This window comes from Naumovozyma dairenensis, chromosome 3 (genome assembly GCF_000227115.2).
Source record: "Naumovozyma dairenensis CBS 421 chromosome 3, complete genome".
Taxonomy (NCBI): Eukaryota; Fungi; Ascomycota; class Saccharomycetes; order Saccharomycetales; family Saccharomycetaceae; genus Naumovozyma; species Naumovozyma dairenensis.
Window position 1 is genome coordinate 725,801 of NC_016481.1, and position 17,969 is coordinate 743,769.

At 33.7% G+C, this 17,969-nt stretch overlaps 9 protein-coding genes across 9 annotated transcripts; 5 read left to right on the forward strand and 4 right to left on the reverse strand.

Moving 5' to 3' along the window:
• Positions 1–54: 54 nt before the first annotated feature.
• On the reverse strand, positions 55–2,103 carry SKG6 (Skg6p; the record flags this gene model as incomplete). The annotated part of the gene is made up of 1 exon (XM_003669174.1): positions 55–2,103. One exon carries the CDS (start codon positions 2,101–2,103, stop codon positions 55–57), a length of 2,049 nt encoding a protein of 682 aa, XP_003669222.1.
• A 781-nt stretch (positions 2,104–2,884) lies between these two features.
• On the forward strand, positions 2,885–4,447 carry PEX28 (Pex28p; the record flags this gene model as incomplete). Its single annotated transcript, XM_003669175.1, has 1 exon — positions 2,885–4,447. The coding sequence occupies one exon, from the start codon at positions 2,885–2,887 to the stop codon at positions 4,445–4,447; it is 1,563 nt and encodes a 520-aa protein (XP_003669223.1).
• A 233-nt stretch (positions 4,448–4,680) lies between these two features.
• Positions 4,681–6,237, reverse strand: MTC6 (Mtc6p; the record flags this gene model as incomplete). Its single annotated transcript, XM_003669176.1, has 1 exon — positions 4,681–6,237. One exon carries the CDS (start codon positions 6,235–6,237, stop codon positions 4,681–4,683), a length of 1,557 nt encoding a protein of 518 aa, XP_003669224.1.
• A 957-nt stretch (positions 6,238–7,194) lies between these two features.
• SPO12 (Spo12p) lies at positions 7,195–7,545 on the forward strand (the record flags this gene model as incomplete). The annotated part of the gene is made up of 1 exon (XM_003669177.1): positions 7,195–7,545. The coding sequence occupies one exon, from the start codon at positions 7,195–7,197 to the stop codon at positions 7,543–7,545; it is 351 nt and encodes a 116-aa protein (XP_003669225.1).
• A 1,185-nt stretch (positions 7,546–8,730) lies between these two features.
• RTT107 (Rtt107p) lies at positions 8,731–11,835 on the forward strand (the record flags this gene model as incomplete). The annotated part of the gene is made up of 1 exon (XM_003669178.1): positions 8,731–11,835. One exon carries the CDS (start codon positions 8,731–8,733, stop codon positions 11,833–11,835), a length of 3,105 nt encoding a protein of 1,034 aa, XP_003669226.1.
• A 1,019-nt stretch (positions 11,836–12,854) lies between these two features.
• On the reverse strand, positions 12,855–13,118 carry SPG1 (Spg1p; the record flags this gene model as incomplete). The annotated part of the gene is made up of 1 exon (XM_003669179.1): positions 12,855–13,118. The coding sequence occupies one exon, from the start codon at positions 13,116–13,118 to the stop codon at positions 12,855–12,857; it is 264 nt and encodes an 87-aa protein (XP_003669227.1).
• Positions 13,119–13,549: 431 nt separating this feature from the next.
• NDAI0C03250 (uncharacterized protein) lies at positions 13,550–14,176 on the forward strand (the record flags this gene model as incomplete). Its single annotated transcript, XM_003669180.1, has 1 exon — positions 13,550–14,176. The coding sequence occupies one exon, from the start codon at positions 13,550–13,552 to the stop codon at positions 14,174–14,176; it is 627 nt and encodes a 208-aa protein (XP_003669228.1).
• Positions 14,177–14,904: 728 nt separating this feature from the next.
• TDA11 (Tda11p) lies at positions 14,905–16,380 on the forward strand (the record flags this gene model as incomplete). Its single annotated transcript, XM_003669181.1, has 1 exon — positions 14,905–16,380. The coding sequence occupies one exon, from the start codon at positions 14,905–14,907 to the stop codon at positions 16,378–16,380; it is 1,476 nt and encodes a 491-aa protein (XP_003669229.1).
• A 112-nt stretch (positions 16,381–16,492) lies between these two features.
• Positions 16,493–17,374, reverse strand: PEX18 (Pex18p; the record flags this gene model as incomplete). Its single annotated transcript, XM_003669182.1, has 1 exon — positions 16,493–17,374. The coding sequence occupies one exon, from the start codon at positions 17,372–17,374 to the stop codon at positions 16,493–16,495; it is 882 nt and encodes a 293-aa protein (XP_003669230.1).
• Positions 17,375–17,969: the final 595 nt, after the last annotated feature.

The following is a 17,969-nucleotide window of genomic DNA, read 5'->3' on the forward strand; positions in this document are numbered from 1 at the left end:
GAATGTATATACCCTTTATAGTCTTTTGATGTTCCTTTCATGGTGGTCCGGCAATTATGTGACATTATAATTGTCCGAGGACCCAAGTTGTCTTCTTAAATCTTCTTGAGAACCACTGTGCGGAAGTATAGCACCCATACGTGGTGGTTGAACTGTATCTGTTTCTTCTAATATACCACTTACACGAGAATTGAACTGTCTTTGTTGTTGCTGGTAGTATGGATTAGTTTGTGAAGTCAAACTGTTATTTCTGGAATTATTAGCAGCATTAATATTTCTAAATGAGCCTGCTGGTTTGTGGGTTGGAACAGCTTGCAAATCGTGCGGATTTGTCATAACGATACTCTGTCTAAGTTGGAAAGGTAATGGAGCCGTCGATGTTTCCTTTTTCATATTCGTTTGGATTGAAGCATCGGTACCTGCATATCCATTTCCTTGGCCATTGTTGTAAGCGTCTGGAGTAGAGGTGTAGAACATTTCTGGGTGGTCGACAGGATTCAAGGCAGTACCATTAAGTCTTGCTGTTTGTAATTGTATCTGCTGTTTACTTGGGTTTCTAAAAGATGTTAAGGAATGCGATGATGCGGAATTCATCAGTCCAGTAGGTGTTGGCAATTCACCAATGGTTTCTAATGTTTGAGGATGATTGAATTGTTGTTGTGATTGATAATATTGATTTTGTGGATTATATGCTTGGGGTGGGTATTGTAAATATGGTTGAGGAGGAACTTGCTGTAAGGGTTGCAAATATTGTGGATATTGTTGCTGTGGTTGTTGATAACTTTGTTGTGGTTGATAGTGCTGTTGTGCGCTCAGTTGAAAGGGTGCTTCAGAATATATAGAAGATGCCGCTCTTGTCTTTGACGTAGGAACGGCTAATGTAGCAGAAGTATCGGTATTTTTATTTTCATGATTGCTTTGGAAGTCTAGATTTCCATATTGGTTGCTCACATCTTCCACAACTTCTGTAGGATAAGTTGTTTGTTCCATCGGTAAATTTGTATTTTTGGTTGCAGTTTCTAAAGGTGTATCAGATTCGTTCATCTTGCCCGCCTTTTGATAAGTTGTTCCATTCCTGTCTAGATATACTTGGTAAATACTTTTCATTCTTTTAATATCTTCTTCCTCTGAACTAGAGAGAGGAATAGTATAATCATCCTCATTGTTCTCATCAGCATCATCTTCACGATTATTTTCAAATTCAAAGGCATCGTTATATGGTTCCAATGTATTTTGAATCGCATTTTGTGTAGTATTTAATGGTAACTCATCAGTTGGAATTGAAACTGTTGAATTTTTCACCAGTTTCTCATCTAAGAAAGTATTTGGACTTCCATTAGAACTACTCTCAAAATCAATCGTTCCTGTTCTTTGAGAATTTGAATACCCGTTATTGTTGGTTTCGAATCTTGAGTCGTCGGTTGCAGCAAATTTAATGGTATCTTTGATAGTCGGTATAGAAACACTAGATGATTGTTGGGAAAGCTCTACCCGACTTCCATTTCTTGATGCCAAATGATATCCGCCAAGTTTATCATTTTGAACTTGTTTGGCGAACTCTCTCAATGAGTTTGTATCATCGGTATTAGGTAACTGAAATGGTTCGACAGCCCATGACGAGTCTACTCTTTGCATATTAGAAAATGGATTTTCAATAGGCGGTTGCTGCTGTTGCTGTGGCGGATAGGTATTTTGGTTTCTAGTAGCAAATTGAGGATCATTTGTAGGATAATATTGTGGTTGTGTTGCGTACGGATGAACATTTGGTAAATATTCTCCATCACCATCGAAATCAGGGTCGTTATCTTCTTGAGCTTCTCTTTTGCTTCTTTTGTATACGACGATTAAAATTGCAGCTAATGCAATAATCACAACCGCGACTGGGACTGCTACTGCGACACCAACAGTCACACTTGTAGAATGTGAATTCATACTTGGTTTTTCACATTGTGCCTTAGTACCGGTACATTTTGTAGATTTGCTACTAGAGGTTTTTGAAGAGGAACTTGAATCACTATCAGCTCTCTTATATAAATATTGGAAACTACCGGCGGTAGTCCTTGGTCTAAGAGAATTTTGATCTACACTTCTCATTTGTATCATATTGGTGGGCTAAAGCGGGTTGTGAGTATTTTTGTTTGGAATTATGTTTTTGAAGTTTAGGTTATAAGTGAATAATGTACGTTTATTGTATCTTTACCCTCGAGAAATTGCGATCAATAAAGATTATGGCAAACCTGATTAGGAGTTGTATATAAACAACTGAATTCCTTAAACATATAAAACGCAAGATAATTTAATAAGTAAGAAAAGAATCAAGCTTGATTAATCAGGAAATATGATTATCCTCTGGGAAAATATGCTGGTCAAATATCGTTGAAATATTTCAATGTTTTATTTAGGATAAAATTCCAGATCTCGCAGTCTACAATATACAATGTTAGCGGAAGTACAGAGAATTTCCTGCAGAGCACGAAAAAGTTTTTCCCGCTTTTGTTTGGAAAATCCATTTTAGGAAACAGTCGCCAAAACAAGGGTTTATGTAAGTGCGCACGCACGTACATTTTTTCTCGAAGGAAACCGCGGGAGAATTGGCAAATAATTAAATCTGGAGAAGTTTACGCGTCAGGGCTTACGCAGGGTAGAGCGGACCCTGTATAGGGATTATGCTGTTTACCCTCTATCATACAGCTAGAATGTATAGGGTTATAAATTCCGGAATTTAAAGATGAATATCTGGAAATGAAATACAATTTGGGGAACAAAACATTATTCAAGATTATCCTGCACAGCTGCAGTTGTACAGAGGCAGATACAGACAGATAAGAATGGTTACAAGCACTTTATCTCAATTGGATCTGTACGCTTTTGAAAGATAAGAGTAATGAGTTCGTCTTCCTCATTGAAGAAAGGCGGAGTAAAATCGTACCTCAGTAAACAGTATGACCGGGTTTTGGATTCGCTATTAGTCATGGAAGAATCGCTCTCAGGTTTACAACCACCATCTTCATCAACTAAGGCAGCCGGTCCAATGTCAAGCAAAGACATATTTCATATGGTGGCTGGTTCATTGGTAAATGCATCAATCGAAAAAATAAGACCTGAACGGGAGGATTTATTAGAGAATAATGACTTAACTTTAGCAGATACAAATGCTAGCGATGAACTGATAGATGGACTGGATGGTAAAACAGCTTCTGTGAAAGAATTGCCGTCAGAAACAAAAGATCATTTTTTAGAAATATTTTTGGACAGACTTATTACCCGATTAACTCCTACTTATCTACCTGAGAGAGAGCATTTCCATGAAATTGCAAAACCAAGAGAACCGCCTGTTTCAGCGGCAGTGTTAGCAGGAAATTTTAAAAAATTAGGTGGGAAAATGGACTCCCTCTTGGAATTCCGAGATTCATTCATACGATTACTTACGTGGAGAAACCCGTCTGGAACGATCACCATGTTAATCTTGTTTACTTTAATATGCTATAATCCTATGTATCTGATTTTACTACCATTGTTCGAAGTGATGTATGGAACTATAATAGCTGCGTATTCGTTTAGACACCCATTAAAAAGAGACGTTTATCCAACAAGAAAAAAATACGGGAGATCATTATTATATGAAATCTTTAATGGAGGCCCAAGTACTGCCATTCCAATACCAACTTCTGAAAATCAACATGTAGCTTCGATAGCTAATGAAGATCATGATGCAGAGATATTACATAATCCCAACGAGGACTTATCAGGAAGTGCGAAAGTCATAGTCAACTTAAGGGACTTACAAGATATGACAACTGGACTTGTGGAATTGAATGATTCAATTACACATTTTAACACGGAAGTTACCGGCTTCAGAGATGAATATAGGTCGACTAAGGTGTTTTTAAAATTTGGTTTACTCTTTCTGACTTTGAAGTTAATCTCTCCATATATAAACTGGTCCTTTGTGATAAGTGCATTGGCGTGGGTTACTCTTATTCTAATGCATCCAAAACTTCGAAAAATCCTTGAAAACTCAAAAGAAAATCCTGAAAGTGATGTAGAGGAGCCCACTTTGTCTTCAGAGAAGAATTATGATATCGTTCTGGATGAAAAGCCTGAAATAAGAACTGTAGAATTATTTGAAATATACCAGCAAGGAATTATCCCACGTTATTGGAGGTTTTTGAAATTTTCTAATACTGTTTTTGATACATCAGATCCATATAGGAAAGCTCAACAACCGCCTCCAGGTGTCTTACAATTAGACGAAGTTCTACCTCCAAAGAATTGGGAATTTGATAAAAACTACCCTTGGGAGGTTGATCATCATGTGGCAAGCTGGGCTGCAGAAAAGGGACTAGAAATGGAGATTGAAGGAGAATTCTTATATGACTCCCTATTCAAAAGAAGGAGATTAACACGTAAAGTCCTTAAATATGCGAATCCAACATTGAATTCATAGCAACATGCATCATAAAGCTGATATTATAGGTTAATAATATCTAATATAAATACTGAATAATATTCATTAAATACTAAATGCCCTATATTCTAGGATAATAAACATGTTTATAAAAGGTACATAAGGTTATATGTTGTCGAGCGATATCACTCCTTTTGCAAAGGTATCAGTCTATGAACTATCGCCCTGTTGTGTCATTAAAGCGTAGTATATGTTCAGCATGTATACACGCATCATGACGGTACACCCTCTGCCTCTGATTTAGATACCTTATTACTTATTCTCCTCCAATTCTTTCTATTATCGTGTATTGGTAGAGGTAATATACTCAAGTAAAAAACAAGAGCCAATAGAGCAAAAGAAATTACAGACGGTGGAGTCAACATCTTCACGAAATTTCTTGTCGAAACGGCCTTTTGATAGGGACAGGTAGCGTATGGGCCTCCATTAACCCAACAATTACTTACCGACACGGAATTGATATCAATCCATATGTCAATATCATTTATCGTTCTGTTCTTAAGGTATAATAATAATGCTCTTTCTTCTAATGGTGTCCTAGGTAATGAGAATGTATAATCATCAGGACATTTAGAACCTTTGAAGTTATCAAATTCGAAATATGTGTCCTCATCCTCGGTAACGTGCCATATAAATGATCTATCTTTATATCTACATAGCCCTCTTTCATTTCGATAACAATTTGCGACTTCCCAAGTTATAGAATCATTGGTGGAGTAATATTTCAACAGAGCACAATTGTAAGCCTGTAAAGTATCATTTTTTGTGACTGTACCATGTTCTATCCTTGTATATATAGGTTGGTTTGGACCCCATGACCAAATTGTACTTTGGAATAATTTCGCTATATTGCGTATTGTAGAATTTGAATAATTATTTGATATAATCGGTGAAATTCCGCATGAAACATATTCTCCTATATCATTAGGCGTAAAAACAGAATTTAAAAATCTCCAATGAAGAGTTGATATATCATTGAGAGCAGATTCCGTATTTGGACATTCGAAAGTTGAATTTTTAGTATCGTAATGTAATATGGTTCGATTAAAGGAATAAGGGAGATCTGTACTTTTCAAGATATCCGTCAACTCAATTATTATCATTCTTTTACGATGACTATAAATAAATGTCCCGAATGTTGGCCACCCGTCCTCCATTGATCGACCATGAGTATCCCAAGCATTACCTCCAGATCTATCAGTAGCAAGATCTAACGGGGTATATATGCTAGAACTTTGAATAGTTTGATCAAATAAGTATGTAAGGTTTAATTGGGGATACCTTTGGAGTGCATCAGTTGATTGAATTATGGTGCCGTTCGGTAGTCTTAAAAACATTACCAGCATATTGGCAACTAAATTATTATTCGTTGTATGAATAAAAATTTGTAATGTGTTCAGAAAGGTCCCAAAGGGAAGAGATGTATTAGAGATTACCCATGAATTATTCTTCTGTTCTATATCAATAATAAACCCCTGCATACCTGTTGATAGCAGATCTATAAAAGTGGTCAAATATCGTGTATTTGTGGTGTTATCATTTTCAGTAATATTTGGATCAATAAAATTTTCATGGAATAAGACATGTCGCAGATCGCCACCTATTATAGGTAGTTGATCAATTGTCACATTTGACATTATATCTCTTTGCGATCTTAGTGCAATTTTTTGTTGATTGGACAAAACTGCCCAATCGTTTTGACATGAAGCAAACTGGAATTGACTGAGAAGTATCAGCAGCAAAACATTCCAAACTCTAAAAAAATTCATAATTTCAAATGATCATACATTATATAGTAAGTTAATTGGATATATGTGTGTAATATGAATTGTTATTAGTCCAAATTATCACTGTTTTTAACCAAAAAAAGGCACCATCACATAATGCATTTTATTTATTAATCGTGCCACTCAAATATAGCTTGATGGGCTTCAGTTCCATATAGCTAAGAAACATATAAGAAAATATAGGGTTAAAAATTTCAAGATCACCTACAAGATATATTAGGGTTAAAAAGAAAAACCCTAATAAAGTATTAAGAATCCTTAATATTCCCCTAAAAATCTTCAATACTCAAGTGGGAAATATCAATCAGCCTTCCTATTTGGGTTAAATGCAAACGGAACACCCAACCCTGGATTTTCTATGTTCGATTGATTTTCCCTTTTAGGATATATCCAACCGTTAACAAAGCTACGTTAACGTAACAAATTGACACAAGAACGTAGTAAAAACATACTGTTAGGTTTCCCAGGCTAACCTATTACTTTCAGTTGATTCCATTCGCACCTAATGGGATGATTGAGAACCAACTTGGGCCAACTAACGCAGTTTGTGTCTTGTTGCATACTGAAACACTGTGCTTTCTATTCCTGAGAAATTTTTCACTTTCTGAACTATATGTGGATTGTATATAATAACTGAATCGTTTTCAAATCTTGAACTTGAAAATAACTTTTTAAAGTGTTTTTGGTTGAATTAAGTTATCACTTAGTTAGGAGGAGCATCCCATTTACTTTATCAACAATTGATTACTTGATCACTCTTCTTCTTTTAGAAAGAAACATCAATATTTAAATATTCATTAACATATAATTTTTTTTTCCTATTTTATTTTACTTCAATAAGAAACCATATTTCTAAACAGCATAAATCATCATCTTTAAACTAATTTGTTGAAAAAAATAACCATTAACTAAAAAGAAAGAAGAAGAAATCAAAATACAATGACAACAGCAGTAAGTATACCAAAAAAGATTGAGACACCAAGTAGTGGTGATAAACTAAAAGTAACGACAATTGTATCAACGAAAAACGTGAAAGCCACGCAAAAACCAACTTCGGCTTCATTGCGTAGATCGATCTTCAAGAAGAAAACTATGGCGTCCGCTATACAGGATAGAAACAAAGCATTACAATTAAGAAACAAATTTGCATCACCTACAGATAGACTACTATCACCATGTTCACAGAAATTAGCTGACCATAAATCTAAGTTTTTATTGAATAAAACAAATCCAACCAAGTTGAATTTTGCTACTCCTAATAACAACAATATTGATTCTGATGAAGAATAACAACAAGAAAAACTAATAATAAAATTCGGCATATAAAGATACCCACTGCAAAAAAACAATATAAATATATATATTAAAACTAATATAATGATATATTCCTTTATAGAAAATTTATAGACTCAACATAATGCGTAGCAAAATTTACTATTACTAAAATATCAAAACATTTTTTACTATATTGGAGCTCAAAGGGTTATAACTAACGTAGCAAGATCTTTATTTGTGGAAAGTACACGTTCGATATCATTTTCTTTAGTTATACCAGCTTCTTCTAAGAGTGTCATAATAGTTGTTTTCGTCAATGAGTCCACTATATCTTCATCACTTTCCGATAAAGGAGCGTTTAGACCATTCGCAATATTGTACTTGAACGTGCGTAATAAATTATTAGTTTTAAAGTAACTATAAATTTTATTCTCATCGTTCCATTGCAAAACCGAGACTACGAATCTAGACAAAGGCATCTTAGAGACAACAAATTGAATCATCTTCTCCCTAAAACCAGAAGAGGATAATTTCAATTTAGAAAACTTAAAAAGATTGTACCATAAAGGTTTTCATCTCCAAATATTTTTTCTATCTTCACGTATTAAATCTAGAATATTTTCAATTTCATCCATTAAATAGTTGGTAATACCGGTCTCTACATTGGGGCTTTTAAAGGTTTCCATTCTTTCGATTGTGTCATGTACATGAGATGTTTCAATTTGTACAACAAATCTACAAAAGTTCCGTTCTGAACTAATGGGTACTTCCGCCTTGAAAATGTTAACGATCTCCATTATTCAACACTTATTTCTAAGATGTTTTCTGAAAGCAACTACCATCTTCAGAGATAAAAGGAAATCATGATCCAGAGTATCGACATTTTTATAACGATTATCTAATGGAATCATATCAATAATCCTTTTATTTACATTTATAACCGAAATAGGAAAGTTTTTAGCCGCCGAGGTGGCCTTCTTTTTTACGCGTCTTGTTTCCCTCAGAACGCGTGAAGCAATTTTATAGTTCAACTTGTTGCCAAACTTTTAATATTTACACAACTGAACTATATCAAAACAAAACAAAAAACTTTGGAATTATTCTGGCGGCAGCTTAAGTTGTTTGGAGAAATACGACACTCGACTAACAGAAGTACTATCAAGTGCAGAAACGACAAAACACATCAAAATATATTAGTCGATGGACCAAGGAATAACAACTTCGATAAAATCCAAATTGTTCGAGAATTTAAACTTTCTAGTTATTGCCACTGAGAATGATGACATTAATGAAACCACAAAAGTAGTTACTTTATTAGAGGATAATGGATGCAATTCTTGTCTCATACATGACACGAAAGATGAATCAACTACGAATGAGTTGACATCATCAAAGGATCTGAAAAAATGGTATATTAAAACATTTGGTTCGAAAAACATTCACTTTATAATTTCAAATACATCAAATTTTAGGTTTTATAAGATAGCAGAATTTGATTTTTTAGTCCCTATAGTGACACCAAAATGGGTCACTGCTTGCATTTCCACAAGGAGACACTTGAGGACTTCTTTATTTTCACCGAATCCAAATCATTTCTTTAGAAACTTCCAAATTTGTATTTCAACTTACTCAATGAAATTTTCAGAATATATTTTCTATTCAGAATTAATTAATTCATTGGGTGGTACCATCACGCATGTAATAAACAATAAGACAACTCATTTAATTGCAATTGCTATCGATGATCCAGCAATCATAGCCATTAAGGAAAAGGGACAAAATAATACTATAATTAAGTCTGTTTATCCGACATGGTTAGTTCAATGCTTCAAAGAACGTAAATATATTGATGAATCTCCGCATTTAATTACAGAAGACCAGAACAACTCTGAACATTTGGATGATATATGGAGGTTTGTGTTAGATGATGTAGTATTTTCTGATTCCATTAAATACCAATTCCTGAAGAATAAGCGATTCATTCTTGCTATGAATCTATCAATGAATAAAAACACTTATAGCTTTTTCTTGCAATTGATTAAAAATTGCGGTGGTTCAATAGTACGCTATATTGAAGAATCAGATATTGAGACTTGTGATGGGAATTGTTATATAGGTGACAAGATTGGTACGAAAGATTATGAATTATCATTATCGAAGGGGAATGTTGAATTAGGTAATTTGATTTGGTTTTTCCACATGTGGTCCATTTGTGAATTTGTTCCACCAAATACCAATCTTTTGTTTGAACCCTTTAAGAAAAAAATATTTAAAAGTAGTGAATTGATTCTAACATATACAAATTATTTTGGTCGTCAAAGATCATATATTCAAAGACTGACTGAGATGTTGGGTGGTATTAGTACCACTGAATTATCCAAAAGAAACACACATTTAGTTTCAAGAATGCCCGTAGGCAAAAAATTCTTTCAGGCCAAAAAATGGAAAGATCGGTGCCAGGTTATAAACCATTTATGGTTAGAAAGGACCTATAAGACAGGGATTAAACAAGATCCTAACTCATCAGAATTTCAAGATTTTAAAATCGATGAAGATGATATACTTTTGACTTTAGGTCAGTATAATTATAAGTTGAAACAACTAGAGGACTTACAAGCATTAAAAGCAGATGATATTATGAATTCCAATAATGGAGACATGACTCCAATAAAAAATGATGATGATAATGAAGATTATATAGATACTATATTGTCACCGCCAATCAAGAGCATATCTGTTTCTATTACTGCTACAGAGGCAAATAAGAAACTGCTTACGAGCTTTGAAGGGATATCGAGAGGAGATGTGATTGATAATCAATTGAAAGATGAAATGGTTGCTTCAAAGGAATTAAGTAATAAGGGAAAGCGCAGCATTGAAACTTCTGCGAACTATTTAAAGGAAGAGATACGAAAGAATAATGATGATGAAGACAAAAGTAGTACACAACATAAGTATGAAAAAGCTTTATTTGATAACATCAAAGAAGCCAAAAATGGCGTGAATGAAGTGATTCAACAACAAAAGGAACCCACCCCTGTGCAGTGCACAGCACAAGATATTGAGGAAGAGACCAAATTAAATATTAATGTACACGCTGCTAAAGAAGCCGAAAATACAAGAACTCTAAAATCTAATGAGATTGTATTAAAACAAGATTATTCACATTTATTTGACGGACTATCTCAAGAAGACAATGATAAGGACCAATTACTGCGAACAAATGCAATAACGACAACGCCAAATATTAGTAGACATTCTTCTAAGCTTAAGACGCCTACTGCTATCGAAAGTAACAGGTCCAGATCATTTGATACTAGTATAGTTGCATCTACCGATAGTAGCGGAGGCTCTGGTAGAAGAGCAGCAAGAGCTAAAGCGGAAAAGAGATTACATGAAAGTATTGAATCATTGAATGAGTTTGAAAAAAATTCGAAAAAGAAGAGAATTGGGAATTTATTACCTGCTGAAATTGCAATTCTTGAAGAGAAAAAGCAAAACGAAAAATTAGCTAAAGAAATTGTATCGAAGCTTCGGAGAGATGGTGAAAGAGAGAATGTGCTTCAATTTTCCATTAATGCAATTAGTACAGGTTGTCATGAAGATATTGGTATATTAGATTTAGAAATATTGAATCAGTTTGGCATTCGATTGTATCCTGAAATAACATCAGATATAAACTTTAATACAGTTATTGCACCTAAGAAGATGAGAACTGCCAAATTTTTAAAAAGTTTTAGCTTTCATCCCTTGAAGAATATACTATTATCAACGTTTATTGATGATATTCTAAAAAACATTCATATAGGGAATAATGACTTTTTCCAAGGAATCACTTTAAATGATTATAAGTTAAAAGAATTCGATAATTCCTTGATAGAGAAGAAGACAAGACAACCTACCAAATTATTTGAAAGAGCTGGTATTGTTACAATAAATTTAATGAATGATTTAATAGGTGGTACAGAAATTATATCTTCTATTTTGAAATGCCATGGAATAAAACATACTAACGTTATAAATCATAAGAAATTCGGAATTAGTGATATCGTAGAAAATAAATATGACAATACCAATGACGAAGGTAACAATACAGGAAAGAAAAGGAAGACGACGAAGAAAAGAATAAGGTTAAATGATGGTAAATTTATTGATTGTCCAAACTATGTTATAGTAGCAACGAAACCACTTCAAGCGAAGAAGTTGAAGAAAATAATGAATGCTGATGAAGAACTCTCAAATAAGAATGTGTTAATTGTTGATTGGGATTGGTGTGTTAATATGATATTTAACCTTAGATGTTGATTATGATGATAAAGAGCATGATTTTTCTAAACAACTTACATAGATGATAGATTATAATAGCTTAATGTGATGTAAATGACACTAATTTTCAAATTTTTTTTTGTTATATGCAGAAGATGAATATATATATATATGTATGCAAAGGTTGGGAGGAATAGCTATAAAATTGATGAAAACATTGCAAATGCGTTTTCTGTGTCAGTTGAAGAACAGATAATATCGGCAGATCTAAGTTGGTAACCATTTTTGTCCTGACTAGAGTCATATGGTAAGATTCCATTCTTTAATTTTTCTTCTTTAGTCATAAAATATATAGGTATGATTGATCCGCATGCTATACCTACCGTAAAATATTTGAGTTTTGGACTGCTGCTTGGTTTGCTATTATTTAACATCGTTGTTGAGGGTGGTATTTGTTGGCTTCTATATGGTATGTTTATGGTACTAAAGAGCAACTGATTAAGAAGGTGTATTGTATTGATTGTATTTTTTGTACTGTATTTGTGGCATTTTAGGTGTACAAAAACAAGATTTCTACATTGATGGTCTCTTCAACAGGGCTGCTGCTAACTTATATAACTTGTTAAATTAGGTCATTACTATCCGATAAATGAGGTTGAGGGGAAGTTTTGTATCTAGCAAGAAACCTTATTGTTTACTGTTGACACAGCCGTACCTTGTCTTCTATACGTACATACGATACATACATAAGCAGTTACTATTTTGATTCTGGAGAAGAGGATGGTTAAAGTGCCAGGTACAGAGACTAACCCATGGGAAGAACTCTTACACTACAATAATAGAGCAAGAGGAGAAGAATAATTTTTCCACCGAAAAGCAAGTCCGACCGACATTAAGGGGAATTTATTTGTTTTCCGTGGAAAAGATGCTTCTTCCTAGAGTTTATGGAATACTATGGTAGATTTAAAGTTACATGCTTAGATGTTTTTTATGAATATATATAGATAGATATATGTAATAATTATGAATATCCTTAGACTGGAAGAAGGATATCTTTATTATAATATTGCAGAAACAGTTCCAAATGAGTCGAAGTCATCTAGTAACGGGTCCATTGATGCCAAAGAATCCCTTCTTTCAGGTTTTTTTTCCATGAGTAGTTGTTCTTGTGCTTTTTGTTTTTCTTTTGCAGAATTTCGTTGCTGCATATATATACTCGTTGGTAATATTGCTGCACATACTGATCCTAACATTAGATATTTGAATTGTGGCGTTTTTGCCGCTTTAGTAGCTTCTGAGTAAACTTTTGGATCCAATTTCATTTTGTTGTGCTAATTAAGTGGGGTTATAATTTATAATGGGTTCTTTCTTTACTAATGTTGAAAAAAATCGAACCATTACAGCAACCTACTCAATATAATCCTTGAAGTACACTATATATAGTCTAAATTACAAGATCTACCAAGGGGTCCTGTTTAACAAGGGGTTTGTCCTGTACGTACGGCTGTTCAATTTCAGCCGTGGATTATTTTATTTTATTTTCCTTATATAACAAAGAAATTCCAATCACGTGAACATGGAGACACAGAGCAAGGGGAGAAATACAACCTCGGCGGCTATTTGGGTATTATTTACTCATCCTCCTCCCTCACATCCAAAATAAATATACTTCATTTGCCACCGGGACCATTTATGGGGTTTATCTAGGGGGGTAACAAGAGACAAAAGACATTGTTTTTCCATTTGGTTTATAATGGAAGTTACAAGCACCACGGATCAGAATAAAGAGATAGTATCTATCACAGATTTTTGCATTCGATACTCTATCCCAAGAAAGATTCAAAATTTATGGGGGTTCAACAAATGCATCGAAAATCAAACTAACAATGGCCACCAGTCATCCAAAGATTCTAAAGTAATCGAACATATTACAAATGATCAATTTGAAGAATTCAAGAAGGAAATTGAAGGAAAAAACAAAGAAAAGATCGATAAAAAGAGAAAACAAGAAGTATGGGATAGACATCAAAGTACTGAATACAAAAAACCCTGTCTGGCCCCAAATGATATCCAATATTTACAATTCGAAAAAGCAAGTGAGAATATTGAAGTATTCTGTGGTAATATTCTGCTATCTTCGGATAACTTAGAAGAACAAGAACAAAGTTTGCTCAATGAGATGACTTTCCAAACATCATTAATCCGCACATCTTCTTTCACAGATGTATATACCTATGGTGCGATCAACAATAATAGTAACAAATTTGATTATAATAATAATAATAATAATAATAATCAAGGTTTTATTCCTGTTTCCTTTCATTCCTCTTCATGTTCATCTTCTCATTCCCCTTCTCCTTTCCAAAACTTCGGTACTTAATTATGAACTGTTCGCCTTCCGTCCCATAAAAAAATAGCTTCAATGGAATCGGAAGCTATATTTCTAAACCAATAAATAGCCTGCTACTGAGTGTCACGCCCTAGCCGGTATGCCCGATGTTGTGTTTTTGTTTTTTGGAAATATCTTATCCCAGAAAATTGTCACGTCCTTGGGCGAATATTCCAAGGTGCTACTTGTCGCTAAAGATGCTTTTTTTAGCAAACCATATTCCTTTTCAAATAGCTATTACTATTATTATCTTCAATTGATACGTCTATATAGATCATGGAAAAGCGGCCCGTCGTAGATTCAACTTAATAAAATTAAAATTTTCCCTTTTGTACATAGGAAATGCTTCTAACCATCTTCCTAATATATACTGCAAGGAATATTTTGGGGGGTATAACCAGTGATTCCACATATTCTAACTGAACTAAATCTCAAAGTTTAGTAGGTAGTAAGCTTCTTTTCTAACAACATTGAAAACCAATATGAAACTTCACAACATAGTCCTGGTCATTTTTGTCCTTTAAATTCACCGCGCTGTTTCAAGCAAAAATAAATTATAAGGTCCCTGTAAGCTTAAAGGTGTTCTCTATCAGGAAACCTATTTCAGAACGCAGTAAGTACTACCTTACTTGAACTTAAGTTTTCTATCACAAATTATTTCCAGGAATAAGAATTTTTCTTTATTTTGCCCTTTTTGAGAGACCCTATTTTCTCTAAGAATGAACAATAGTTTTGACGAGTTTGTTGAGGAAACAGATAAAGCAATACATGTTGATACTAGTACAAGAAACAGTTATAGAAACACAAATGATAATGTGAATAATTTGCTGGAAGAGGTAAAGTCATATGATGATTCTAATAGTGATAAAAGGTCGAAACGACATCAACCAACTGTCTCCTTACTGCAAACAACTCCAACGAGAGAAGAATGTGAAGAAGATCATCCATTGAAGAACTTTAATGATATCTATGATGTAGCTGAAGAGACTGCAGAATTTAATGATTTTCATAGATCATTAAGGACTCCAGACGTTTACATTCATACTGAAAAGAATCCCACCTCTACGAAATCCATAAACGTAATATCAAGGCCGAATTCAAATCCTCGATCCAGTATGATGCCAAAGAGAAGGTCACTGATTCAACCAATGGTTATATCACCATCGACACCGGAAGACAGTCTAGATGTTGATATTTATCAATTTACTAAAGCAGTGAAATCCTCATCTTCTTCGACCACAAAGCTTCAAAATCATGTTCCGCTTGGAATTAGTACAGAAAATCTGCATTCAAGAACAAATAGTACACAGTTAATTACTGCTAATGAACTATCTAAGCAAAATGATATAGCCTCGTTATTAACAAATTTAGCTAATAAGGAGCAAGAGTTACTGGAAAGTAAACAAAAAATTGAAGATTTACAAAAACAATTACAACTTAATGAAAAACTATATAAGCAGCATTCCATAGAACTAAAATCTTTGAAAGAACAAGTATCACGACATTTTTTGTCCGTTAAGTTAGGAGATCCCAATTCAACAGGCCAAGGTGAATATTTAGATGATAATTCATCCACACCTAGAAGAAGTGGCAATACAACTATGATAGAAGCGAGGAATACTAATACTAGTCCTCAGTCAAATTTGAAGACAACTGCAGATACAAATGTAAACTCACAATCAACTTCCATGTGGAATAAACCATTGGCTCTATTTAATCAATTCGATCAAATAATTCAACAGGAACTAGAAAAATCATTGAATTGGGACGATGATGCAGAAGAAATCGCAAGATCAAATGGCCGCACTTCAATGGATAATAAGTCTCCACCTAACAGCAAACCCGAAACAAATACTAATAGATCTGTTACTTCATCACTTTGGAGTTTTGTTAATGATGTTAAAACGGGCATACTGGGGGTTGAAATTGAAAATGAGGATTCAATGTCAGAAACTCTTCGACGGAGAAATGCACAAAAGGGAAGAAAGAAGGTTCGTGAGAAGAAACCAGATGGTATTAAAGAGTTTAATACTATAAAGAAACAACAACAACAGCAGCAGCAACAGCAAAATAGTAACCGACTAAAATTCATAGACACCGCAGCAGATTTTTCAGAAAGTAGTACGTCGTCTTCCGAACAGAATAATGATCCAGATAACGATAAAAATATTGTAGAAATGGAAACACTTCAATGATCTTTTTTACACCATGCATTATTTTATAGAACGAAATGAGAAAAGAGCATTGAATGAATTTTAATGAAATACATATATATAAGAATATAATTACAGAGTAGTTAAATATCACCTAATTTAGCCGGTCACTATCTATATGTTGGAACTTATTACCTAAAGTATCCCCATCTTTTAAAGAAAAAAGTTCCCTTTCTTGGACATTGATAGTAACATCACCATCATTTACCAGTGAAATCATGCTCATAAATTTCGAACCTCTAATCTTATCAGACACATTTTTATTTTCTTTATTTTCAACAAAATCATATATGTCTTTAGCAATATTTTTGAATTCTTCTTGTTCAGTTGAAATATTCTTATTTGGAAATCCAGTGTTCATACTATCTTCCTTTTGTTCCTCCTCTTCTATAATATTAAACTGTTCATTTAAAAATTCAGGTGCCTCATTTTCATTCTCATTGTAGCTTCTGTATTTTTGAACTTCATAGGTGGAAAGGGAATAATTCTTAAATGGAAAGGTATGATTCAAAGGAAAAGATCCATGGTTCAAGCGTATGATATTATTACCAATATTTCCCTGGAGATTGGGTATATCAATGTGACTTATCGGTGTATCCTCCTTAGACGGTATAAATCTTCCTGAGTTCTGTTCGTCCTTCTTTCTTAGTTCCAAGTTAGAAAACTCAGAGATCCATTCTGGGGCATCATCTAAACAACGACCCTTTGATTCTTGCGAATCATGTAATTCGTGGAAATAAGAAGGTTTTGTATGATGAGGTAGTTGTTCAGGGAAGCCATTTCGAATAAAGTTGTTTGTGTTGGAATTCAACAAGAAGGAATTCAGTTTCTTATCAGCTACGTTATCGTTGAACTTCGGTACCTTGCTACGTCCTGTGTACGATGGTGATAGTGGTGATACTGAATTTTGGAGATTATTATCATGTTTTGATATAAATTTGGAAACTAAGTTTGTTTGGCATGCAGATGATGACATGGCAAGTGGTATTATAGGGAATTCTTACTGATCTTTAACTCATGTAGACCAACTAGGGACAAGCATCTACATCTATTTTATTTTTATATATTGTATATCTTTACGTTTATAACCCCATGGCTATATACCCGTTTCGGAGTTTAACAAATTGACGCGGGGTTATTTTTATTTTATCATTTGCTGTCACTGAAGAAGAAGAAGATGATGATGATGATAATGAATATTATTATATTGCAATTGATGACCCTTTGTGCATTCAGTTTATACATATATATATACATATATGCATGTGTTGACGACGATGAAGTCGGAAGTAATCAAATATCACTATTATTATCAGCATTGATACCCTGCTTTTGATGATGACGACCTTCAAAAGAATTATTGATAAAGTCGTTATTATCGTTATTGTTATTGACAATATTTATTGGTAATGACTCTTGTATAACTTTCCTTAATACCATCTCTTCAATTTCTGTGATGATTCACCTTTTGTGATATTATCTAAGTCCCATGGATTAGAGAAACTTGATAAATTATCACACCATTTTGGGAAATTGTTTAATTCTTCTAGTTTTTCGCTTAATTTAGTATG